General features: G+C 42.5%; 1 protein-coding gene across 1 annotated transcript in view; it reads left to right on the plus strand.

The window, feature by feature from the left end:
* The window catches only part of LOC136841751 (serine/threonine-protein kinase Chk2-like), a 129,341-nt gene that overhangs the window by 41,443 nt on the left and 61,158 nt on the right, over positions 1-26,740 (plus strand). The window contains 1 exon segment of the mRNA XM_067109009.1: positions 12,383-12,510. Within this exon segment, the coding sequence (XP_066965110.1) occupies positions 12,383-12,510 (128 nt within the window).

Here is a 26,740-nt window from a genome sequence, read left to right on the forward strand (position 1 = left end):
GCAGTCCGCAAGCCTAAACACCGATTGCCTTCAACAGTTGCTCGCCCGACAACGTCGACGGAAAAATCTCAAGGTCGGCCCTTTGCGTGGGAAGAGCCCCCTGCTAAATCGTTCCCAGATCGAGAGGAAGATAGTTTTGTACCTAAAGCGATCAAACCCTCCGACAGGAAGTGAGAGCGCCTCCCTTCACTCACCAGTAGGAGCCAGACTGTTAGCTTTCTGGACAGTCTGGGAAGAAAGGGGAGCAGAACCTTGGACAGTCTCGGTTTTAAAGGAAGGCTATTCAGTTCCGTCTTGAAGGACCCTCCTTTGTCAGGGAACCAGTGATCTTAATGGCTTATTCTCTGGGCACAGAGAAATGTTGTGCTCTAGAAAGAGGTGTCAGCTTTGCTAGAAAGAAGCAATAAGAAAGTTCTCCCCCTTTCTCCCCAGGATTTTACAATCGTCTCTTTGTAGTACCAAAGGCATCAGGAGGCTGGGGCTGATTCTAGGCGTGAGCACTTTGAACCTGTTTGTCAAGAAGACAAAGTTTGTGATGGAAACCACTCAATCAATGCTGTCATCCTTCTGAAGATTGGATGGTATCCGCTTCGACCTCAGGATCGTATTTCCACATCCCGATCCATCTGCCGAGGAAGTTCCTTGGCTTTGTGTTCAAAGCGAAGTGTTTCAGTTCAGGGCAATGTGCTTGACCTCTCGGCGGCCCCAGGTATTCTACCAGAGTTTTGTCATCAGTGAAGTGGCTACATCTGTTGGGGATCAGAACAGTTTTTATTTAGGCGATTGGCTCCTGCATGCGAAGGCGAAGGAAAGGTGTGTGAAAGTTGGAAAGACTATTCATCTAACCGAAGAACTGGGACTACTGGTAAATTGGCAGAAGTCATCTGGTGCCATCTCAAGAATTAGTCTGTTGGGGTTCAGATGGACTCAGTAGTTTTCAGGCTTCTCTGTCGGTGGAAGGGGTAAAGTCGTTGCCTGTTAGTCACCGAGATTTTCTGAAGAGACCCAGTGCTCGGCCAGCAGTGGATGAGCCTTCTGGGAAGTTGTCTTCCACTTAGGGCCGTTTAATGATTGAGGAGACTACATCTAAGGCCCCTTCAGTTCTTTTTAAGAGAAGTCTGGGACAGGAAGAAGAGCCGGACTCGTTTGTTTTCAAATCTCAGAGGAGATAAAAGGCAGACCTCAGTTAATTGGAACTCTCAGAGGAAACTTCAGGAAGGAATTTCACTGTTCCCAAAGAACCCCAACCTCATCTTGTGTGCAGGCGCTTCAGATCTAGGATGGGAGCCACGTTAGGCAAGTTGGAAACAGCAGGCGATGGAAGGGAGAACGCGTGGAAATTGGCACATCAGTCTGAAGGAATTAAGGCCATTCATTTTAGCCCTTTTAAATTTTCGAAAGGTGGTAAGGAACCAGGCGGTGATTGTCAATCAGACAATACAACGGCTCTCGCATACATAAAAAAACAGGAGGGACCCACTGCGTTCTGCGCTATACCTGGTAGCGAGAAGTCTTCTGTTATGGTAGCAGACAAGCGGCGTTGATGACGAGGTTCATTCAGGAAGCTCAATGTGAGAGCAGACGAGCTAAGCTTGGAGCTTTCAGTACTCTCAACAGAGTGGATCTTAAATCAGAAGTTTGCCTCCAACTGTGGAATCTAAAATTCGTCCTCTCATAGATCTGTTGCCACCAGAAGACAACTCAACTGCCTCTTTATTGCTCTCCAGTGCGGACGAGGGGGCAGTCTTGTGAATATGCAATGCTGATGGACTGGTCAGGTCTGGACAGCTGCGTCTTTCCTCGTTCAAGATGTTGAAACGTTCTAACAAATTGTTGTCCCACAGGGCGTCGCGAATGACACTGGTTGCTCCGTTTTGGCCAGCAAGGAATGGTTCCCGGACTTGATAAGTCTTCTCGTAGACTTCGAGGCTTTTACCACGAGTAGATCTCGACAGCCTCACTTCGAAGAAGATTTCACGGAGGTCTATCAGCTCTTCAGCTAACTGCGTTCAGACTGTCGAGCGTTGCCTCAGGCTAAGCGAGTTTTTGAGGAAGGTCTCTGAGCCATCGCTAGAAACTGCCAGACAGTCCTCCACAACAGTTTATCAAGCTAAGTGGTCAGTCTTCAGAGAGTGGTGTGGAAGACTGGCACATCATCTTCTAAGACCACTTTAGAAGAGATGCCAGACTTCCTCCTGTATCTGAGTGTGGATAGAGAGCTGTCTTCGTCTTCGATCAAAGGGCTACAGAGCAATGCTTTCGACAGTCTTTGAGCATAAGGGCCTGGATATTTCAAATGATAAGGACTTGTCAGATCTTATCAGATCGTTTGGAAGCATCAGAATTCCAGAGAGATTGGTTTCCTGGAATTTAGATGTAGTGTGAAATGGCTTGTGGGCGGTAAGTTTGAGCCATTATCATCTTGCTCTTTCAGAGACCTTCTGAGGAAGACAAATCTTCTTGGTAGCTTTGGCTGGCAAGGAGAGTCAGTGAGTTACCGCGCCCTAGGTAAGAAATTGGGTTTTCTAGGGGTAAAGGCGGTCTGTTCTTCATTGTTGAGTTTTTGGCAAAAGAATGAGACACGGCTAAGCCTTGGCGAGATCCTTTAGATCCTGGTCTCAGTTTGGTGGGACCAGATGAAGAGAAGAAAGACTTTATGCCCAGTAGAGCATTAAAAGTATATTCGAAAGGACTCAAGCAGTGAGAGGTCCCTCTCCTAATCTTTGGTGTTCTGCAGAGGATCCAGTGAAGCCTCTTTTAAAATCACTCTCCTTCTTTATGAGAACCTGATTGTAGAAGCTCATAACCAGGTAGAAGATGTGCCTTCAAATTTCCTAAAGTTAAAGCACATGAGGTGAGCGGTCTCAACCTCTTTGGCATATAGGAGAATCTTTCATGAATTCATTATTCAAGCTACATTTTGGAAATGTAGGTCAGTGTTAGCGTCTCATTATTTGAGAGAGATTGAGACAATATATGATGGATGCAATGCGTTGGGACGTTTGTGTGGTGACTGGCACGGTGTTGGTAGGGAATAAAGAAGTTGATCCTTCATTGTGATGCTTCTCTTGCTTAGGTTAAGCGTTGTTGTTTTCTGGGATGTCTGGGGGTACATTGTGACTAGGAGTACCCAACAGTCTTACATATTGGGTAATATTTTTAAAGTACAGGTTATTGGTGACACCCCTTTGTGTTTTCGTGTACTGCGCCCTGGGCAGGGGCATTTATTTGGTTGGTTATCATGCATAGTCCACGGTGAGCCCTCGACTGGCATAGCAGCCCTCACAGCATAGCCTCAGGTCTATATGCCCTGGTTGGTGCAAGAGTTGAGGATAGCAGATTAAAGAGTCGGTATCCATCAAAATCCAGCTACACTCCAACAGGTAAGAACCATCATTATGTTTTTATTTTCACAGTGTCTAGACTTTCATATTAGCTGCCATGGCCCACCTCCATCAAGGTGCCAATCAGCTATGTATATAATTACCAGGTAAGTTATATGTACAAAAATGTATTTTATAATAAATGAGTTTTGTACATACTTACCATAACAATTATCATATCAAGCCCACCCTCCTCCTCTCATGGGCAGGTATGGCATAAACATATGAAGAGTTTGGGTTGTGGTTCACTCTCGCTCACCTGTAGAGAGGCGGTGGGAAGGGAGTCATCCACGTGACCATTCATTAAGCTGCGCTGATTTTCAATTTTCTGCCGTGACGTCAGAGACTACAGCTATGTATATAATTACCAGGTAAGTATGTACAAAACCTCATTTTATTATAAAAATACATATTTATGGGGAGCGCCAACGCCATAAGGCCCCATTATAAAGTAAATGACTGTTTCAAACTTATGATTGAAAGGATTTGCATCAAATTTTTACCACTTATTCCACAACTAACACTGAATAAACTCTCGTCTTGTTTCAGGCTTCTTTGAGATCTAAGCATTTAGTTTTGAAAAAAAGTAAGTTTTCAGGAAACAGCAAAAGAAAAATACTTTTGGACGTTCAAGAGTCTTGAAACAGTCAGGAAATCTTGATCAAGTTATCCTTATATCGTCATAACCCCTTTTCTCTATGATGGGATATTTTAGTGGGTGACAATTATTTTTTAATAAATTTTGTTAACACTTTTACATGATTTTTTTACAATTTGTCATTCACAAGGCTGTACGAGCAATGAACAAAATTGCCCATGAGCCAGTCTTAACATTTTTGTAGCAATAATGTTTCAAGATATGTTTATTTACATAAAAACAGTAAAAAAAATTGTAAAACTCAAAACTTGATCCTATCCAGGATTATTCATACAGACTTTTATGTTTTTTATGATTGGTTGTTCAGTGCCATACAAGCGATAAACAAAATTGTCCACGAACCAATCTAAAAAAAAAAAATTTTTTTTAGCAATAACATTGCAAGATATGTTTAATTACACATATAATAGTCCAAAACAGTGTGTAACTTACTTGATCCTATCCAGAATTATTCATACAGACGTTTTTACTAGTCTTTTTATGCAATTTGTGGTTCACAGTGTCATACAAGTGGTGAACAAAATTATCAATAAACCAATCTAAAAAAATTTTTTTAGCATTATCACTTCAGGATGTTTATTTAGACATAAAGCAGTTGAAAATTTTTAATAGCTAAAATTTGATCATTCCTCAAAATTTGGCGCCCCTTAAGAACAATTCGAAATACAAACTACTATCTGGAACGTAACTCGTTTGTAAGTCGGGTAGTTACTGTGTATAGGCCAGCCTGTAATGGTTAAGGTGTTGCTTCTAACCCACAGGGTGAAACTGCCTGTGTTCCATTTTTGATCCATTGTTTTGTAATTGTGAGGTGTTTAGTTTTGTATCAATTGATTTTTTCATGTTTATTTTTCATTATTACTGTATTTTATTCAACACTGGTTATTAATTGAAAATGTTGACCACTTGGAATACCATAATTGAAGGTTAGACGGTGTCATGGTTTTTGTAATGTGACATTTAATATGACTTAAGTACAGTAAACCCCCGTATTCGCGGTCTCACAATTCGCAGATTCACCTATTCACCGATTTCTCGCAGATTTCTCTACTGAATGTATATACACATTATTCGCGGAAAATTCGCCTATGTGTGGTATTTTTCACTGAAAAATATTCACTAATTGCTGTATTTTCATATCATTTTCATGACTAAATGAACTTTTTGTGATAAAACTATCAAAATACTCAGGTATAAGCATTTTTAGAGATTTTTTTTGTGTTTGAGCTATCAAAATAGGCAGTTCTAAGTGTTTTTAGAAGGGTTTTAAGTATTCGTGGATTTTAGCTATTCGCGGGTGGGTGTGGTACGCATCCCCCGCGAATACGGGGGTTTACTGTATTGTTGCAGTGCTTATTTTGTAAATACGATGGCTATAAAGTCCCTCGCCAACATGAAGACGACAAATTAGAAACACTTAAATTTTTACTTTGGTAGTCAGGTTATAATATCTGTTAACCCCTTCCCTTTCAGGGTGAGCCATGATTCATGCATCTATTCTTCTCAGTTGTGTTTCTGTCATTGCAGTAATAGGACCAGTAGACAGTGTTGCTTAATGCACTTATGTTGTTGAACTTAATTGTTTTAGTTTGATATTCATTGGCTTTGTTGAAATTTTAAGTTGAGTTTGAAAGTTATGTAGGTACTGTATAGCACCCAAATTTAGCTGTTGCCTAAGACAGTCATGAACTTTGCCATAGGTTTAGGAGCAAGGATTGTTCATTTGATGACTTGTGTAGTGAGATTGTTAATTTGCCAATTAGTGTCATGAATAGTTCTTGAAATATACGAGGTGAGAAGCTGATAGGGATGGGAAACATTAGCAAAGAACTCATCTTAACTGAAATAATATGTGATAAAAGTAGCTAGTATTAGGGCTGCTGTACAAAAATTTATGGCATTTCTGACAGTTACATAAGCGTCATTGCCCTTTCATTTTAATCGTGTTTCAGGTTTTCCCCTTGCCGCAACATTGATGCCCTCCCTTCCAAGTTACCTTACCTTGGCCATTTCCTGGGACTCTACCCCTTCTGGAGGAGGTACTGGGAAGTGGGATATGCTGGGGAGAGGAAGTGGTTTGTGCTTGTTGTCTTCTTTTTCTCACCAGCCTGTCATTTGTTGCTAGCAGGTTGGTGATGGGTCACTGGAAGATGCTCTTAGTAGAGTTAGTGCAGCACAGGTAGATAAATAGATGTTGTAGGCCGAAAGCATCGAGCTTGTTCTAGGTCATGAGTTTTTCTCCTAGGCCTTCAAAGACTCCACAAACCCCTAATGATTCCTATCCAGGATCTCCTCTCTCTTCGATGGCACCGATTTCCCTTACCTTTCATGTCCTTTGTCTGATGTTCAAGAGGTTTTGCCAGATATTAAAGATCTTATTTGTGATAGCACTCATTCCCCTTGGTCTTCTCTTTCTTACTCTTATCACAAGTGCATTAGGCTCTTTCTGTGGATGCGCAAGTTGGTGTATTCTCATAGGTAGAGGAGTATCAAGTTTGTCATTCTAGATTGAAGTTTCTAGTTCTAAAAGGCAGTCACTTGGGCCATGCCAGCATAAGGTGTCACACTACTGTTTGTCTTGTGCTTCATGCTGCAAGTGTCAGTCTATATCTTTTATCCTAGGTCTTCTGGTAGGCTTTCAGGGCAGTTTTAGAGGTCTCATTTGCTTTCAAGATCTCCCTGTTTTAGACAAGTTTGTGTCTGTGTTCTCAAAAGTACCAGGTACCATTCCTTTTTGAGGTATTCTCAATCCCCATCTGGAAGCCAGCTCTCGGCTCCTTTGTCAGGGAGGTTGGATGGTCATTCACTTGAGGAAATTTGATCCCAGTGCCCAGCATTTGGGTCTGCAACAGAGTTTTTCATTGTGGGCTGTTTTCTGTTCAGGTGAAGGCTTTCAAGGGAGAGCCCTCTGTTGCTGGTGCCAATAATGGCTCAGTGCCAGAAGTACTCTCCCATGATGAAGCCAGTTATCTTCCTTCTTTGGTGTAATTTTTGTTGTAAACTTTAAGTTTTGTGTGTCCTTTGCAGGGGATCCCCATGTTCTTGAGTTGGACTCTGATTGGGAAGAAGAGCATGTTACTTCTGCTTTTCAGAATCTTCTTTGTCTCTGTGCTGTTAAGTTTCCTTGTTTTTTAGAGACTTCAGTAATCCAGGACACTAGGTCACTTGGGGCAGCTAGTTAGAGCCCAGGGCTGAACCCTGACATCTCCCAGGTTAGCCATAGTAGGTTGGACTCTGCCACTAATTGTTTCAGAAGAAAGTTTCTTCTGAGTCATCCTTCTCCTTTATTCAGTAGTTTGTGAAGAGGAGAGCCTCATCCTATGAGTTGAAGCAATTACTGGATATGTCTTTGATCCCAATAAGAAGGCAGCCCCTTGTGTAAGAGTGTTTTTAACCCCTGCAGTTAGAATTTTATGCCAAGTTGGCTGTCCATATAATGGAACCATTTCATTTACCAAAATGGTAATTGGTTGCGAGGAAAATAGTTTTGGTTCTTCCTTCAGCTAGGCAAGAGTTGGGTAATGACCTCATAGACTTTTTTTGGATGGTATAGTATACAAGGTTGTATGCAACACTTTCAGAGATTCTGTTCACTTTTACCAGTTTCATAGCAAAATTGACAGGAACAGCTTGGCTTGCTCTTAACCCCTTCATTATCTGCAGCTCAGAAGGCTGATATAATTGTGCAACTTCTACAATTATCTGCTTATTGGGTTTGTTGGCTTTAGGCAGTATTGTACAAGGAGTAGAGAAATGAGAAACTGGGTCTTTGCTATGTCACTCTCAGATGTTTGGGTGCAAGGAACCTCTGCAGCAACCTCCTCTTTTCTTGGCTCAAGGCCCTAAGAATTCATAGGCTGAGAAGTAAAGGCTATCATTCCCTTGAACCAGACCTTTTGGACTTTCAAGAACATTATACTCATAAGTCCTGGGGAAAAAAATCCTTTCTGTTTCTAAGAAGTGAGGATTCAAACTCTCAGGCTTCCATTGGAGGGAGGCTGACCCTCTTTTATTCAGTGTAGCAGGATATGGAGGTATATCCCTGGGTGGTGAAGATGTTGGGGAATGGTAACAAACTTCCTTTTGTGTCCAAGCCTCTTCTAGTAGCTGTTCTTTTAGACTTACTCTTTTACGCAACAAGGAAAAGCTCCAGATCCTCCAACAAGAAGTGTACTCTTCGATGATGAAAGGTGCAGTGTAGGTAATCTTAGGTTCTTCCCCAGGGTTATACACTAATTTATTTTTGTATCGGAGGCCTTGGGAGAATGGAGGCTGGTCTTGGATGTCTCCAGGTTGAACCTTTTCATTCATTTGACTTCATTCACTATGGAATTAGCAAGCTCATTTCTTGCAGCCAAACAGAAGGAAGATTGGATAATACAGATTGATATGATGGGTACATATTTCCATATCCTGACTTATCCTATCTCAGTGATATATCTTCACTTTGTCTTCCAAGGAAAACTTTTCAAGTTTTGGGAGATGTGCTTTGGTCTGTTTCACCCCTGAAGTTTGCATGAGAGTTCTGTCCCAGTTGGGGAATTGGGCCTACCTTTTGGTCATATGTCAGTTACTATACCAAGATGACTGGCTGGTTCTTGCATCCAGCCTGGAGGGTATTCTTAGGGCAAAATGGTATCTACTGAAATTGGCAAATGTATGGGGATAATGATAAACTTTCAGAAGAGTTCCCTGACTCTGGCTCTAAGTATTACATATCTAAGGATGATCTTGGATACCAAGAATCCATTGCTTTTCCAGAGGAAAAGCATGTGGGCTTCTTCCTGTCAATCTTTATTGAATCTTTATCCTTCATGCCCTTGCTAGTCAATAGGTGGCTATCCCTTAGGTCACATGGCTTCCCCAGCTGGGGTCTGGAGTCATGTTAAGTATGAGGCCTATCCAGTTTCATCTCCATCAGTACTGGAACAATAAGGTATATCCAGATTCCTTTTAGGTTCAAGTGTCCAGAAAATTGAAGGAACATCTGAGGTGGTGGACCTCTGACTTTGTCTCTTACAAGGAGTCTCCCTTCAAATCAGGACCCCAGACCTCACGTTGCATTAAGAAGCATTGACTGAAGGCTGGGGAGCAGTCATGGCTGACTGACATGTAGAAGGGCTCTGGTCAGCAGGAGAGAGCGAGCTCTTTAGAAATCAGCTAGAGATGCAGTATGTATGCTGTTGTAGCTCTGGAAGAACTAGTTCAGTGCAGGAAGGTAGCATTATTCTCAGACAACACCACATTGCTCACTTACATGAGAAACCAAGGAGGCATGGGATCAGGGTCCTTATTTCTCATTAGTGTACTAGCAAGAGCCTCATCTGGGTGTAAGAAAGGAGTCTCTCCCCTTCCACAGTTTGTATTGAGAGGATGAATATTGTGGAGGACCACCTCAATAGACCAGATGAAGTACTGTTTTCAGAATGGCTAATGCATCTTCAAGTCTGCAAGGACCTTAAGGGGTTGTGGGTACACCCTATTTGGAACTGTTTGCCACAAAATTCAACAACAGTCCACTGATGTATCTCTCACCAGTACAAAATCATCTTTCTTGAGCAGTAGACAAAGTGTAATTAGATTGGTCTGGTCTAGACCTTTATGCATTTCTCATTTTGCTATGATTCAGAGGATTCTAGTAAAATTGTCAAGCTGCAAATTCTCGCATGACTTTGGGGACTTCTAGGACAGTGGTTCCTCTATCTTCTTCCTCTTCTGGTGTATCAGCCAAGGTCCCATTCTTTAAGGAGGGATTTATTCAAACAACCAGGTTGCAGGAGGTTTCATAAAATCCTCCCATGCTGCAGCTGACTGCATGGATACTAGTTTGTCACCTGAGAGCAAGAGCCTTATCAAAGTTATGTAAAAAGATCATCACTAAGCCTAGAAGGCATTCAACTAACACCCTGTACCAAAGGCAGTGGTCAGTTTACAGAGGCTGGTGCCACTCAAGGGATTTCCTGTATCCTTACCTCTTTAAATAATCAGATTAAAATCTTGATTTACTTCTGCTATACAAAAGGTTTATCAGGGTCAGCACTCAAGGAGTATTGTTCCATACTAGCTTCAGGGGTAAGGCAGTCTGGTTTGGTTATCTCCTTAAAAGTGGACATTAGGGAAACTATATGCTTCTTTCCAATAGATTCCTCCCTAAGTCTCTTGTAAAGTCTTAGGGATGGAATTTGGATGTAGTGCTAAAATCCTGAACATGCCCCAGTTTGAACCCTTGAGTTTAATGATTAAGATAGGTCAGTGAGCTTCAGACCTTATCCTGTAATGTGGGCTTTACATCCTGAGGAGCAGTCCATTTCTTTTCACCAGTCTGCAGGACGAATAATGATATTTTAAGTTTCAAGCTGTGCCCCGTTAATTTGAAGTCCTCAGTCTGTCATTCTAGATTCCAGATGGGGAAGACTTCTCCCTCTGTCCAGTCAGTGCTCCTTCACTTTCCTGGAAGGACTGGGGATCTTAGACATAATGTCAATAACCTTTTTTTGTGGCCCCAGGTTAAGGAAATGTGCACTAATCTAGGCCCTTCCTTTTAACCCCTGTTGAAGATCAAGTTCCATGACATGAGAGCTATGGCAACCTCTTTTGGTTTCCTTGAAACCCTTTCTCTGTAGAAGATTGTAAATGCTGTGCAATGGAGATGTAACTCAGTATTTTTCTTGCGCTATTTGTGGGATGTGGATATTCAGTATGAAGATTGCAGAGTTCTCTTGCTCCTTCTTTTGAGCAGGGGATCCATATCCTGAATGATTAGGGTAGTTCTTTTCCAGTTTCCTATATAGTTAGAAATTCATCGAGTTTTGGGGAGTATGACAGTGCCTAGTTTTGGGTTATGCAAGACCATTCTTTTACCATTGTTGCCATGCAGGCCTTTGGGACAAAGGTCCCACTTATCAAACTGAGAGTAATGTCCCATGCAAGGAACCTCTAACAATTTTCATTGGTCCATGTGGCCTGATGAGTTAGTCCTTGACTGGCAGCAGTACCCGTAGATATTCTAATCATTAGGTAAGTAGTGTATCATTCCAGACAGAATTTGTTTTGTTCTCTTGGGGTTTAATTTTGGGGGCCTCATACACTTACCTACCTTCATTTTAGTTTTCTGTAAAAGAAAACTATTATGCCAGCTTTGTCTGTCCGTCCGCACTTTATTCTGTCTGCACTCAGCTCTTAAAAACTACTGAGGCTAGAGGGCTGCAAATTGGTATGTTGATCATCCACCCTCCAATCAACAAACATATCAAATTGCATCCTTCTAGCCTCTGTAGTTTTTATTTTATTTAAGGTTAAAGTTAGCCATAGTTGTGCTTCTGGCAGTGATATAGGATAGGCCCCCCACTGCACCTTGGTTAGTTTCATGGGATGCAGCTCATAAGGCATTATACCAATACCACCAAAAGATAGATCTATTTTTGATGCCTTGATTATACGCTGTAGCGGCTGTACAGAAAACTTGATTGTGCTGAAGAAATTTTGGCACCTTATTTACTTGTGTAATAAGAGAATCAGTTATTGTAATAAAGAGATAAGATTCATACAAAAAATAGAAATTTTTATGGTAAAATTTTTTTCAAAGACTTGCCTCTGTTATTATGAATCTCTTCCACCCCAACAACCTTCCATCTCATGGGCAGAAAACTGAGGACAGTAGGTATATGAACCTTGGTTTACCATCAAAGGGAAGGGGTTAATAGATGGTATAACTAGACAATCCCAGTAAAAATTATTGTGTTCATACTCTGTCATCCTCCTGCTGGCTTTGGACTTTATAGCTGTCATAATAGAGAGGTAAGTATTGAAAAAATAAATTTTGTTACAAAAATATTTCTCATAACTGCATTTGCGAGTTATTGTTACAGTATATCTAATGATACAGTTTTTCCATATAGACTGTTTATGCCACTGTGTTATAATGATTGGGTTTCAAAAAAGATACTCATGTTTGATAACTTTAGACCAACAGTATCTAGAACAGTGCTAACAGGGTTTCATAACCACACACAATGCTATATTCTAGTCTTATGTAGATAAATATATATATAAATATATATATATATATATATATATATATATATATATATATATATATATATATATATATATATATATATATATATATATATATATATATATATATATATATATATATATATATATATATATATATATATATATATATATATATATTTGGATTAGTAATGTAGAAAAACTGCATATGTTGAATGCATATAAAATTAGCAGGAATTGGCTGTCACTTTGCAAATTACTTTTTAGTCCTATACTGTAATGTCTTTTCATTAGTAATGGATGGTAATTATCTTTTTAATTTCAGTGTTTGTGTTTCATGACTGTATAAAAAATAATGATGCAGATTATCCAGTACAACTCACTCAGCATTACACCATGACAAAGAAATTGGGGGAAGGTACCTTTGGAGAAGTCCGTCTTGCATATAGACAGGTATTTTTTTTCTCTCAGTAAAGGTAATAGGTATCATCATTATCTTAAATAAGTGATTTGCTTTCTAAACAGTGAACCTGATAACAAATTGAAATAAAATAGACTGTTGTGCTCTTCATTCAAAGAACAACTCATCATCAGATTAGTCACACTTGTTTAGTGTGTAATTATTTGATGAACAGTCTACATGACCCTGAGAATATTTTATTTGGTTGTCTAGTTTTCAACTAACAGCAAATGTCACATTATGGAAAACAAATCTGTGAAGTTTTTCAGAACTGTCAGAATTTTATTTTTAGTAGTTGACTCTTTAAGGAGTTTCAGTTTATTGAAAAATATCAAATATAAGTTTTAGTAATAAACCCTTTTGACCAATCCCAGAAGGTTAAAAATTTTAACTCTGGTTATACATTGTTAATGATAATGAAAATTTTACTGGTAATCAGGTTGTTATTGAAGTATAATAATTTCAAGGTGCGATTAGTTTGGAGTTTTTGTGTCATATTTGCTTCTGCTTTTTTTTTTTTTTTTACAAATTTTTCTCTATAGAAAATGTCTGTGATTCAAACTGCATAACATGAGTTGCTGAAGTACAGTAAGGCTTGTTAACTTGCAAACCAGTATCTGAGAATTTTGGGTACCTGTATTTCAGAATGCAGATTATCCTGTAACAAATGTATATGTTCATTTTGGAACATCATAACAGTATTACAAAATAAACACTACTGATTTATGTATGTAGTTTGCAGATTTTGCTGCAAATCTAATGTAGCAAATTTTTCTCCTTCAGATGATGCCACTTGTTATGAAACTATGGTACTTTTAGTTTAAAAAAGTTGGTCAGTTGTTTGCATATAAGAACCCATAGCACGTTTATCAACTACGTAGCCAGACTTGAAATGTGGATTAAAGCATGCACAAACACTCACAGATACAAATGCATTTTATATGTACAGTATAATGTATATATATGTATTTTATCATATGTCTGCTATACTGTTTTGAATTCGACATGTAGTTCCATGGTTTGTTGGCCTTGCAAAAACCTGGTGCAATGATAGACACAGGCTTGTTAATGTAGTGTCTTAGTTGTGTAAAGAGTTTACATTGTAGTTTATTGTTAAGGGAAGTTGGAAGAAATGAAAAATATTACGTGTATTGGACACAATTCACAAAAGTAAAACACAAAGAAAATAATAGTAGTTGAGTAACTTATGAATAGAGCATTTATTGTAGGCTTGCAGTGCACATATATGTAGGGTATACTTTTGTAACTGTAGCCTTTCCATAAGCTTTGGTATCAGGCAAAGGGATCATCTTTTTCTATATCTGTTTTGATATGAATTACTGTACAGGTACACAGTTCTTTATCTGAAATCCTCAGGGCCAGATGTGTTTCGGTTTTGGGAATTTTTCTGATTTCAGAACTGAGGGGTCAGGAGCATAATCAAATATCACTACTGCAGCAAAACTTATTTTCTTCCTTTTATCATATTTTTTCATTATAGTTATTTATTCATTATAGTTTATTATTATGTATTTTAATATACTGTTAAATGAATGTAAGGTAATTAAGATCATCAGTTATAAAATAGTGGGACAATCAAGACCATATGTTCACTAACACATTATTTTCAACAAAAACATTTCTTAAAATGCAAAAATATATGTAATCAAAATGGTTGTAATTCAACTTGTGAATTTTAGCAATTAGTAAGACTATAAAATATATTTCATCATATCAGGTCTTGGAGAGGGTTGTTCTTAGGGTTGCAACTCAAAAAAAAAGCTTGTTTTTTCGGAAAAGAAAAGGTTTATTCGTGAAAAAAAATCCAGAAAAAAAGGACTTTTTTTTTTCTTCTTTTACAAAAACTGGCTAACTGTGTTTATATTATGCCTAGTGCTTGGGTAACAAGGCAATTTAACACTGGAAAGAAAAATCTTTCAGTGTGAAAAATAAAAACTAGGGAAAGCAAGGAAAACTAATGGTATCTCAACCATCACCCACTTGAGATTATGAGTGTTTTGGGTAAATAACTACATTTATATCATTAGAATTTGATATTTCACATTTGAACATTGAAATTTGTTCATGAAACTTACCTGTCAGATATATATATAGCTGTATTTCTCCGAAATCCGACAGAATTTCAAAATGCAGCACACGAGTGTGGCCAGGTGGTTAGTACTCATTCCACGCCGCTGGGTGGCGGAATCGGGAACCATTCCCATTTTCTATTCAGATTTTCTCTGTCGCGGTACTGTTAACATCTGTTTACAGTACCTCCATATCTGGTTTCGTTAACTTGCATAGTTTTCCACTTGATATTCTCTTGACTTTTGGTTTTGACTTTGGCTTGTGGATTGGCATCGCTTTTTTGTGGACTGTTTATGATTTTGCTTTTGACTGCTCTTGAATGATGTCTGGTACTAGTTCTGCTAGCTGAGTATATTGTGTGAGTGAGTGCAAGGTGAGGCTACAAGCTGGTAGACCCTCACTCAGTTTGCATGGTGTAGGGGCATGTATGTTTGATCAATGATGCGCTGCAAAGAGTGTGAGCCTTTGTCTGATGCGAGCTGGAAATTGTATGATTCCTATGTTCGTAAGTTAGAGCGTGACAGGATCAGGAGGTCTTCCTCCAGGAGTGTGTGTAAGAGTCAGGGTTCTATTTCTTCACCTGATAACCCCAATGTAGACATTGTTGTACCTGTCCTGTGGTTTTGCCTTGGCGGGCCCTGAGGTTGTGTGTCTGCGGGGTTTGGCCTGACAGAGATCATGGAACACCATCCGTGCTCTAGAAAACAAAGTGTCTTCGCTTCAAAGTGCTGTGCAGTGTAGTGTTCCCCTAATGTCGTGGAGGGGGCGTCAGATCGGCCCCATAATGCTTCTAGGCCTGGACCTCTGTCAGACTCCCAGGACTCAGGAGAAGGCATGTCGAAAGCCGTAAGAGGGTTCTGGGGGCTTCCCACCGATCTGACGCCCCGGCAGGTCCTGTTGTCACCCCCCAGGCTGCGAGGATCGTGCTTCGGCTCGTATCCTTAAGGACTGCTTTTTCGTCCTCGGCGTCCTCCTCGTAAGGTGGAATTCTCGTAAGGACTCGCCGCTGAAGGGAGCTTTAGAGAAAGACGCTTCACGCCAGTTTTCTCCGTCTTTGCGGGATTTTGAAGCTTTCCCGCCACAGAAGAGGACCAGAACGTCGTCAGAGGAGGACGTTTGCAGGCACCCCAGTCGCTCTAAGGAGAGGCTGTTCTTGCTCCTGTAAGGAAGAAGAAGGCGTCCCTCGCCCCTCTTCTTCCACGTAGGTTCTCCTCTCCTCCTGGATATGAGACCTCTCCTTCCAAGAGTATCTTATGAGATATGCAGCGTCAGTTGGCCTCTCTTCTTGCCGAGAAGGAATCAGAACCGCGTCGTCAGCAAGGACTTGAGGCTTCCCATTAAGAAGTCTAGGAAGTCCCCTTCTCCTGCTCCTTTTCTTGACACCGTCCCTAGCTTCTTCGCCCTGTCGTCCTCACAGCTCGCGAGTTCCCTTTCATGATTCTCGTCATCATCCACGACGCGCTGCAAGCAGCTATCCAGGACTCTTCATTAGCTGCTCGTCAGACGCTTCTCTCGCTGCCGTGCAGGGCGTTCGGCAGGGCGCTCAGCATGACGCTAGGTTGGGCTCCGATCGGATGCTCTTCAGGGCGCCGCCAGGGCGCCTCTTTAGTCGCTTCGGGACGCTCCAGAGCATTCTGATCCTGCAGGAAAAGTAGATCCCTCTTCCGTGACGTGGACCTCAAGGCCTTCGTTCGCCTAAAGCTTTTGTGATCCTCGTGGTTCGCCCATTCATGAAGGAGAAGTCTCTGGCGAATCTGAGCCTGCGGGATTTGATCAACCTTCTGCTTCCTCTTCTTCCGACTACCAGGTGTTAACCAGTCTTCTTAAGGACTTATTCGGTGATAAGTTTAAACCTCGGCTCCTCTCTCTCCTCCTTCGCAGCTTGCCTCTTCCAAAGCGAGGAGAACGCTGGGGTTTTGTGAAGATGACTTCTTCACTGGCTGCTGAAGAAGGCCTTCAAGAAGATTAACGCCTGGATGGAGGAACGAAGACGCATAGGCAAGACTTCTTTTGCCCTTCCTCCTTCTAAGCTTTGCAGTAAGGCGGGCATGTGGTATGAGACAGGTGAGGGCGTCGGTTCTCGAGTTCCTTCTTCGTCTCAAGGAGATTTCGCCAGCCTTGTCGACGCTCCAGGAGGTCCCTACTGTCGACTGCTAAGGTTTAAGTGGACGATGTCCGAGACCGACCATCATCTGAAGGGACTCTTCCGATCTATGGAAGTTTTCAACTTTTAGACTGGTGCTTGGGTGCTTTGGACCTCAAGATTAGAAGCCCCGACTCGATCAGCCTGGGGAGCTATCCAGTGTTTTGAATTGCATGGATAAGGCCGTCAGGGATGGCTCAGAGGAACTGGCTTCCCATTTTGTACAGGTCTTTTGAAGAAAAGGGCCTTGTACTGCAATTTCACCTCAAGTCAGTTTACAACGTCACAAAGGGCTGAATTATTGTTTGCCCCTTTGTCGAGCCATCTCTTCCCCAGCCTTTAATCAAGGACCTCGCTTCTAGTCTTAAGGAGAAGGCCACGCAAGATCTTCTGGCCCATTAGTCTGAGACGTCCTTCAGTCCCTTCTACGCTGCCGTCAGTTCTGTCCTCCAAGAAGAAACAACAGCCCTTTCATGGAGGAGCTTCTTCCTCGAAATCGACTCAGAGGAGAGGTTTTTCCAGAGGAGCAGCCCCATCGAAGCCCAGGGGCAGAAAGTGATCTTCAACACCTCCAGACACCTGTGGAGCCAGGCTACTTTCATATGCGGGAGCCTGGAGAGCGAAAGGCGGACTCCTGGTCCGTCGAAGTTCTAGAGAAAGGCTACAAGATCCCCTTTCTCGATTCGCCACCCCTTTGTGCGTCACTCAAGGATCTGTCGCCCTCCTACCATTGGGAAAAACAACAGATCCTTTTTAGATCTTTTGGAGCAGATGCCTCAAAAAGAGCTGTGGAGCCAGTTCAGGAGCTAGCCTCTCCGGGGTTCTACAACCGACTGTTTCTTAGTCCCGAAACAGTCGGGAGGTTGGAGACCTGTACTGGGCGTAAAGCAGACTGAACCGCTTCATTGTCAAAGAGAAGTTCAAGATGGAAACGTCCCAGTCTGTTCTCGGGGCTCTAAGACCAGGAGATTGGATGGTCTCTCTGGACTTACAAGACGATACTTCCATGTTCCCATACATCCTCAGTCAAGACAGTACCTGAGGTTTTGTACTGGGGGAAGAGTCTTCAATTCCGAGCTCTTTGCTTTGGTCTCAGCACAGCTCCCATGATATTCACAGTGATCATGAGAAATGTGGCGAGGTGGCTTCATTTAGCGGGGATCCGTGTTTCGCTTTACCTAGGCGATTGGCTCATTCGAGCTTCTTCCCAAGCTCAGTGTCTGGAGGACCTAAATTAGACATTGGGTTGACGGTCCCTGGGACTTCTAGTCAACAAAGAGAAGTCCCATCTGATCCCGACTCAGTCCATCGTCTGTCTGGGGATTCAGATGGATTCAGTGGCTTTTCAGGCGTATCCATCCCAAGAACGTCAACAGCATTGCTTGGAAAAAGTTTCGTCTCTCCTGGGGAAGGAAACATGCTCGGTGAGGGAATGGATGAGTTTGCTGGGGACCATTTCCTCGCTGGAGAAGTTTGTTTCCCTGGGAAGACTTCATCTCAGGCCGCTCCAGTTTTTCCTTGCGGAGAACTGGATGAACAAGGAGGACCTGGAAGAGACCATGAAGATCTCTCCGTCTGTCAAGACTCACCTGAGGTGGTGGCTCGACCCCTTGTTACTGGCAGGAGGCGTTTCTCTATGTCTTCAGAGCCCCGACCTAGTGTTGTTTTCCGACGCGTCCAGGGAGGGATGGGGAGCAACACTAGGAGGGGAAGAAGTGTCAGGCACCTGGAGAGGGGAACAGGTGTCCTGGCACATCAATCTCAAAGAATTAGAGCTATCCATCTAGCCCTTCAATTCTTGAGGATCAGTGTCAGGCCGGGTTGTTCAGGTGAATTCCGACAACACCACAGCCTTAGCTTACCTCAAGAAGCAGGGGTACTCGCTCCCGTTCCTGTTCAACCTGGCAAGGAGATCCTGCTTTGGACTCATGCTCGGGGATCACAATTCTCACGAGGTTCATCGCGGGCGTGGAGAATATCCATGGCGGACCTTCTCAGTCGGCAGCATCAACTTCTGCCGGCGGAATGGACCCTTCACGAGGAGGTGTGTCTGGATCTGTGAAAGTTATGGGGACGTCCCCTAGTGGACCCCTCTTTGCGGCGCCCAGAACAAAGAGGTTTCTTTGCTGCTCTCCTGTCTTAGATCCAGGAGCCTTAGCAGTAGATGCCCTCCTCTGGGACTGGAAGGGCCTAGATCTTTACGCTTTTCCTCCCTTCAAGATCCTGGGAGAAGTGATCAGAAAATTCTCAGCGTCGGAAGGAACAAGGATGACTTTAATAGCCCCCTTTTGGCCAGCAGCGGATTGGTTCACAGAGGTCATGACCTTCCTTGTGGACTTCCCAAGACACTCCTCTGAGAGTAGATCTTCTCAGGCAGCCCCATTTCCAAAGATTCCATAAAAACCTCCCCGCTCTGAGTCTAACTGCATTCAGACTATCTCGAAGTTGGCAAGAGCGAGGGGGTTTTCGAGAGCAGTGGCAAAGGCTATCGCCAGTGCCAGAAGACCCTCTTCTAATTCAGTCTATCAATCGAAGTGGGCCAATTTTAGGAGATGGTGCAAGAGCAGCGGGATTTCCTCGACCACGACCTCTGTGCCTCAAATAGCAGACTTCCTACTGCATCTCAGGGAGAAAGAAAAACTGGCAGTCTCTACTATTAAAGGCTATAAAAAATGCTGTCGGCAGTCTTCCGACACAAGGGGCCTAGACTTAGCCGACAACAAGGATCTTCACGATCTCTTGAGATCCTTTGAAACTGTTAAGGTTCCTAGGCCCATGACTCCTCCCTTGGAACCTAGATGTGGTCCTGAAATTTCTGATGTCGAGTCCTTTTGAACCTGTCTTCTGCTTCTCTCAAGAACGTGACTAGAAAGGCGGTTTTCCTAACTTCTCTGGCGACGCTAAGAGGGTTAGTGAAGTTCAGGCTATTAGCAAGCACATTGGCTTTAGGGGTCCTAATGCCGTTTGCTCCCCTAAGTCCTTTATTTCTTGCCAAAAATGAAAATCCTTCAAACCCATTATACCAAGACTTTTGAAATCAAAGGTTTGATTTGAGATTCTTGGACAAGAATCAGAGAGAGTCTTGTGCCCTGTCAGGGCTCTCAAATTCTACTTAGCCAGGACGAAGAAAGCCGAGGCCCGCGGACAATCTGTGGTGTTCGGTTAGAAGACCTGACTTGCCAATGTCCAAGAATGCTCTGTCATTCTTTTTAAGAAGTACTATCAGAGAGGCTCATTCTTCCTGCCAAGACGGTGACATGAGGCTTCTTAAGGTCAAAGCTCACGAAGTGAGAGCCATCGCGACTTCGGTGGCTTTCCAGAAGAACATGTCTCTTAACGATCTTCTGGGTACCACCTTCTGGCGGAGTAATTCAGTGTTCGCTTCGCATTACTTACGAGATGTGAAGTCAACTTTTGAAGACTGTTCTTCGCTGGGACCATACGTTTCCGCAGACACAATGTTGGGAGAAGAGGGCAATACTCATCCTATCCTTTAGGGGTTAGGTGGTATTTTTTAATCTTGTTTTTGTATTCTTGGTTGTTGGGTGGCCACCGATGTGGACGTCCCAATCTTTAGCCTATGTTAGGTTCAATGGCTTAGATAGGCTCGGTCAGGTGGTTGGTTGTTGCTCCTTTTCCCTCTCAGTATGGTCATATGATCTAGTCCCATTGTGGTCACGCCCCCGTGGACAGGTCATCTAGATCTCACCAGCTTTATAGGTCCCTACCTTGCTGGAGAATCTAGTAAAGCAGAAGCAGGCTTGGGTGACAGTAACCTCGAAGTCAGCTATGCTAACAGGTAAGGAACCAAGGCGTCAATCGCCTACATTTATTTGTTTCCTAAATCCTATTCTGTCTCTACCCACCTCCAATGGTGGGATTCAGCTATATATATATCTGACAGGTAAGTTTCATGAACAAAATGATATTTTAATGATAAAATAAAGTTTGTTCATACTTACCTGGCAGATATATATAATTATAGTGCCCACCCACCTCCCCTCAGGAGACAGTGGCACTAGAAAATCTGAATAGAAAATGGGAATGGTTCCCGATTCCCGCCACCCAGCCCAGCGGGAATGAGTACTAACCACCTGGCCACACTGGCGTGCAGCCATGAGTTTTGAAATTCTGTCGGATTTTGGAGAAATACAGCTATATATATATCTGCCAGGTAAGTATGAACAAACTTTATTTTATCATTAAAATATCATTTTTCAATTATGGAACAAGTTGGACATTTTTGAAATTTTCAATTCTGGAACAAGTGGGACATTTTTATGATAAAATAAAGTTTTATATATACTTACCAAGCAATTACATACCTATAGTTTCCTCTTGCACGGCAGCTTAAAATTAAAAAATTCATGGGTAGCGCTTCAAAGTTTAGTGCAGATGACTGGTCCCGCCCACGCACGGGAATACCAGGAATGACTTAGCGGGCAACTTCAGTCTGTTTATGCCATATGTCCATCGGAGGAGAGGCAGGAGGGCTCCAATCATGTAATTACGTGGTAAGTATATTTTCTTGATTTTGCCTTGTAAAATGTGTCTTTCCATGATTTTGATATATTTACCATTCTAGTTATCATATGTTATGTGTAATATTGATAATTGTTGAAATATTGTATATAGTGTGTAGGTAAAAGAAATGTGAGACTGTATATTAACTACTATTTTACTATGCCTGTACTCATTACATTATCATGTACCCTTTACAGTATATAAATTTACCTGCTATGAATATTACCGATGTCTCATGTATAATAAATACACCTCCTGTGTACTTTATATTATATTTTTATGTTTCATTATGAATGTGGCAGTACCCCGAGAATATGATAACATTGTATTTTTCCCGCCTCTGGCCATTGCATGAATTCAGTGCATTGTCCAGTCTTCACCCGTGATGGATGTCTCTCTGTCCACTTGTGTATAGACACTCAAATGAACCTACTAGCTTATACATCGTGTTTCCTTCCTCCCTTCAAGAGAAACAGACATAGGATGTAATAAGCCCTATTATGGCTTGATAAGGAGTCCCCAACATGGGCAGTGATATATGAATTTACAAGTGTTTATAATTAATGCCAGAAGACAACGAACAATGCCGCCATCACATGTTAGATGCCATGGATTTTATAGGGATAACATATGCGTTTCAGTGTGCAGTGCTTTTTCAAGTGTAGTGTGTGTGTGCTTTCAGTGACACAGTGTTGCCCTCAAGTGTTTTCCCAGTGTTGTGTGCTGTATCTCACACGAAATAAAAAGACTTAAGTTTCTTGCATGATAAGGCTGGCACATTAGCATCCAGTTTCTTGCATGATAAGGCCGGCACATTAGCATCCAGTTACTTCCGACTTTGTGGGGTAACTGAGTTTGAATCATGACTGACCAGTCACCAACAGTCCGATTACCTCTCTAATCCCCTGGGAACCATACCAGTACCCCCTGCACACACACCGCACTGCCAGAACAGAGAACTTTTTATAATGCAAAAACTTTTATTTCAGAGCAATACAATCTTACAAAACATGACATAATCGATCAAGACATGTGCATTTGCTCTCAAAAAGGCATATGTGACTCAAGCAGAAAATTGTACGGGACGAAGCTCTTAATGGAATCTCAACATGATCAAAACAGACAGCACTTGGGTAATCATGAGTGGAATGTTTTTAAAACAAGACGAGGAACCAAAGTTGGTTTTAAGAACAGCACATGAAACATAGCGAAATCAATAGTCTTTTTCTCGTATGAGACAAAATCTTACACGACTTGAATGCTATCCTCTTACTTGTCAACACGTTACCTTTTGCGATGACAACTCGAAGCAAAACACAATGTACAAAATCACGAGTACAGAGCACATGTTGCTGGGAGACAAAACGTGCAATCACATACTACATTATTGTTAAAAACATATTATTAATTCTAAATTACACTGTTATCTAAATCACCAACTCTTTTGAGATCTGACATTACACTATGTTGGAGACTCCTTATCTAGCCATAATAGGGCTTATTACATCCTGTGTCTGTTTCTCTTGAAGGGAGGAAGGAAACACGATGTATAAGCTAGTAGGTTCATTTGAGTGTTTATATAAAAGTGGACAGAGAGACATCTGTCACGGGTGAAGACTGGACAATACATTGAATTCATGCAATGGCCAGAGGCAGGAAAAATACAATGATACCATATCCTTGTGGCACTGCCATATTCATAATGAAACATAAAAATATAATATAAAGTACACAGGAGGTGTATTTATTATACATGAGACATCAGTAATATTCATAGCAGGTATATATTGTAAAGGGTACATGATAATGTAATGAGTACAGGCATAGTAAAATAGTAGTTAATGTACAGTCTCACATTTCATTTATCTACACCTCCCTCCCCCCTCACGCTTGTAGTTCCATCTCGAGCGGGCTCTTTTCATTAAGCCTCTGAGATCTGTGTGGGACCACTGGAAGGTTAGATGCTAAAGACTTTTCCATGTCCGTGCAAGGAGCCACAGGGATATGGGGAAGAGGGTCATCACCAGGGGGTGGCACTGGACACAGAAAGCAGCGATTACGCCACCGAACACAGCCACTGGGGAGATGCACTTCGTACTCCCTTGATCTGCCACAGTTCATAACGACACCAACCTTGTCCCAGCGGTGGGAAGTCGGATCCTGGATCCTTACTGTTTGACCAATGTTCAACCTGGGAAGCGGGCGGGCATGCTGATCATATTGTAGCTTCACTTGTTCAGCGCGGGCAGCTGCATGATGGTCACAGTCCTCTGACTTGGCCTGCCACTCCTTTGAAAAAAGACTGTGGATGAGCAGGTAGACAGGTACAGAGTGGATGGCCATACAAGATTTGTGCTGGAAAGTGGCCTGTAATGTTTGGGATGTTATGCAGTTCCAAGAGGCCCTAATCAAACTCCTCACTGTCTATATTGTCTTGAGGATCAGGTGCTTGATGAATTTTACAGCAGCTTCAGCATGGCTGTTGGACTGCAAGAAATGCGGTGAAGACATCACATGGTGGATACCCCAACGTTTTAAGAAATTCTAGAAATTTTGGCTGGTGAATTGCGGTCCGCCATCAGTCCTAAGACGGAGGGAAACACCAACCTCCCTGAGGTAATGACAAAAGATCCTTATGGTGTTGGAGGCAGTGGTGCCACCTTTACACAGGACAACAACAGGCCACCTGGAGAGTCAGTCAGTGACGACGAGGAAGGATTTCCCAGCGACGCTAAAAAAGTCAGCTGAGACAGACTCGAAGGGCCTTGTAGGGTGGTCATCATTCAAAAGGGGTTCCTGCTGGAGACTAGGCTGCAACACCTGACAAGACTCACAGGCTCTGACGGTACTAGTGATGTCGAAGTCAATGCCTGGCCAAAAACAGTCTGTCTAGCGTGCCACTTCGTGGCTTCTACACCTGGGTGACTGTCATGAAGACAGGAGAGAGTGTGACAGTAAAGGGCGGAAGGAACCACAATTCTTGCTCCGTAAAGAACAAGGTCATCATCAGTTGAAAGAGTGTCCCTCAATTTCCAGAATGGTAATAAGGAATTGTGAAGGTCATAACGGTTTGAGGGGAATCCTGAAGTCACACAGTTTAGAAGACAGGTGTATAATGGGTCTGCTCTTGCTGCAGCGCAGAGTTCCTGGAGAGTTCTGTCTTCCTCCGAAGTGAAGGCATTGACAGTCACAATACTCCTTAGGTGTGTTGCAGCATCAGCACAAGTGATTTCATCCTCTGGAGTGGGATGGCTGACTGGGGCTCATGACAAAGCATCAGGAATGCAGAGCTGCTTGCCAGCTCGCCACACTGTTGTGTAAAGATAAGGTGCAACCTTTTCCTTTAGACGTTGAAGGCGGGGATTCTCGACTGGATCGAGTGAATAGTGGATAAGAATTGGGATGAGTGGTCGGTGATCTGTCATGAGGGTAAAATGCTGGAGGCCTGTGAGGTATAACCGATACTTAGGCATAGCCCAGATCACAGCTAACATCTCCAGCTCAATGGTGGCATAGTGAGACTCAGCATCTGTGAGGAAGCGGGAGCCACACTGAACTAGACAAAGTCTGCCGTTACTATGGTTTTGTAGGAGGGCATATCCAATCCCATAGAGGCGGGAGGCATCAGTCTGGAGAATAACTGGCAGGGCTGAGTCAAAGGAGGCAAGGACGCGTGGGCTGACAAGAGCAGCCTTGACTCAACGAAATGCCTCAACGTGGTCTGGGGTCCAAAGAAATGCTCTCTTACGGCTCATCAGAGGACGCAGAGGTTGAGAGCTGCAGCGGCAATATCTGGGGTGAACTCGGCTAACTGATTCACCAACCCCATGAACGATCGAAGGTCAGTCAAGTTAGTCGGAGTGGGAAAGTCATGGATTGCGCTGACCTTACCAGGATCAGCTGATATGTCCTCTCCTGAGAGCTGGTATCCACAGAATGACACGCAGGGTGCAGCGACTACAAACTTGTCCCTGTTAAGGGTAATCTTGAACTTGCATCTCCTGGATTCGCAGAAGATGGGTGAAGTAATCTTCATCAGAAAGTAGTATGTCGTCCACCACCGTAACACAATTCTGCATACCTTCAAGGGCCATGTCACCGCAGAGGCAGAAGGCATCACCAGTAGCTGTGAAATCCATTGGTCCTCTATAGTGTTTGAATCAGCTGCACGGTGTGATGAATAGTGTCAAATATTGATCTTCTTCAGCGAGTTTCATCTGCCAATATCCACATAAGGCATCTGCTGTGGTAAAATACCTTGCCTTTGAATCAACATTGCAGATGGCAGGGAATGGAGTTGGAGAAAGGTGTGTTGGTCGGGAGACTTGATTGTTAAGCTTGGTGAGGTCGACGATGATGCACACACCTGAGGCTTCAGCTACCACGAAGAGGGGGTGGCACCAATCTGAAGGTTCCTCACCAGCAGGCTTGATGATCCCTTGGGCCACCACTGAGTCGAGTTAGTTCTTCCTTGACTTGGCTTCAGAAAGCGAAGGGGATCTGACGTGGCGTGTGGACAGCAAAGGGCGCTGCACCTTCCTTAAGGTGAATCCTCTTAGGAGAGCCTGTCATTGGCTGGAGTGGCGCTGTCTTGAGATCCTCTTTGGATACCAGCACGTCCTTGAATTCTTGTAGAAAGAATTTTCTGGCTTCAGCAGGGGCCGTGGTAAAGGTGGTAGTGCTGTAAAGTACACTACCGGAAGTCAACCCATTTGAATGCAAATTTGCTACTATAGCTAGCAAAATATGATAAACTTGAATCAGATCTTAACAAAACAATAAAATACTGATCCTGAAAGCTGTCAGCTTGAAGGCTACCCAAAATCAGTGATAATACTTCACAGAAATTTGGTTTCCAACCTGCAAATTTAAGAACAAAACCGCCATCAAAACTCGGTTTTTACTCGAGTGCGGCAGAAACAGTCTGAGGTTGTCTGCAAAGTTGTTCCTGTTATTCCCGTTAGTTGGCAGGACCAGTCGTCTGCACTAAACTTTGAAGCGTTACCCATGAATTTTTAAATTTAGGCTGCCGTGCAAGAGGAAACTATAGCTATGTAATTACTTGGTAAGTTATGTATATAAAATTTACTGTTATTTTCAATCATATCTTGAAACCTTGAGGTACTTGGGTCAGTTATATCAATTTCAATGTATTTGAACAGGAAGAGAGGTATGAAAACTGTATGATTGGCAACAGTTCCTTAAAAGTATGCGTGATACAAGACATATATGTGTTCAGTATCAAACATGTTCAACTGAAACTTGTATCATACATGTATCAGATTCAGAGGTGTGAAAACTGTATGATTGGCAACAGTTCCTTAAATTATATACGGTACAGCACGTGTTCAGCATCAAACATGTTCAACAGAAATTTGTATCATGCTCGTATCAATAAGCTCTGTTCCAGAACCAAAGTAAAAGTGCATAGCATGGCAGTGGGCAGTTGTTGTGCTTGGAAAGTG

Source organism: Macrobrachium rosenbergii, chromosome 9, assembly GCF_040412425.1.
Source record: "Macrobrachium rosenbergii isolate ZJJX-2024 chromosome 9, ASM4041242v1, whole genome shotgun sequence".
NCBI classification, from domain to species: Eukaryota; Metazoa; Arthropoda; class Malacostraca; order Decapoda; family Palaemonidae; genus Macrobrachium; species Macrobrachium rosenbergii.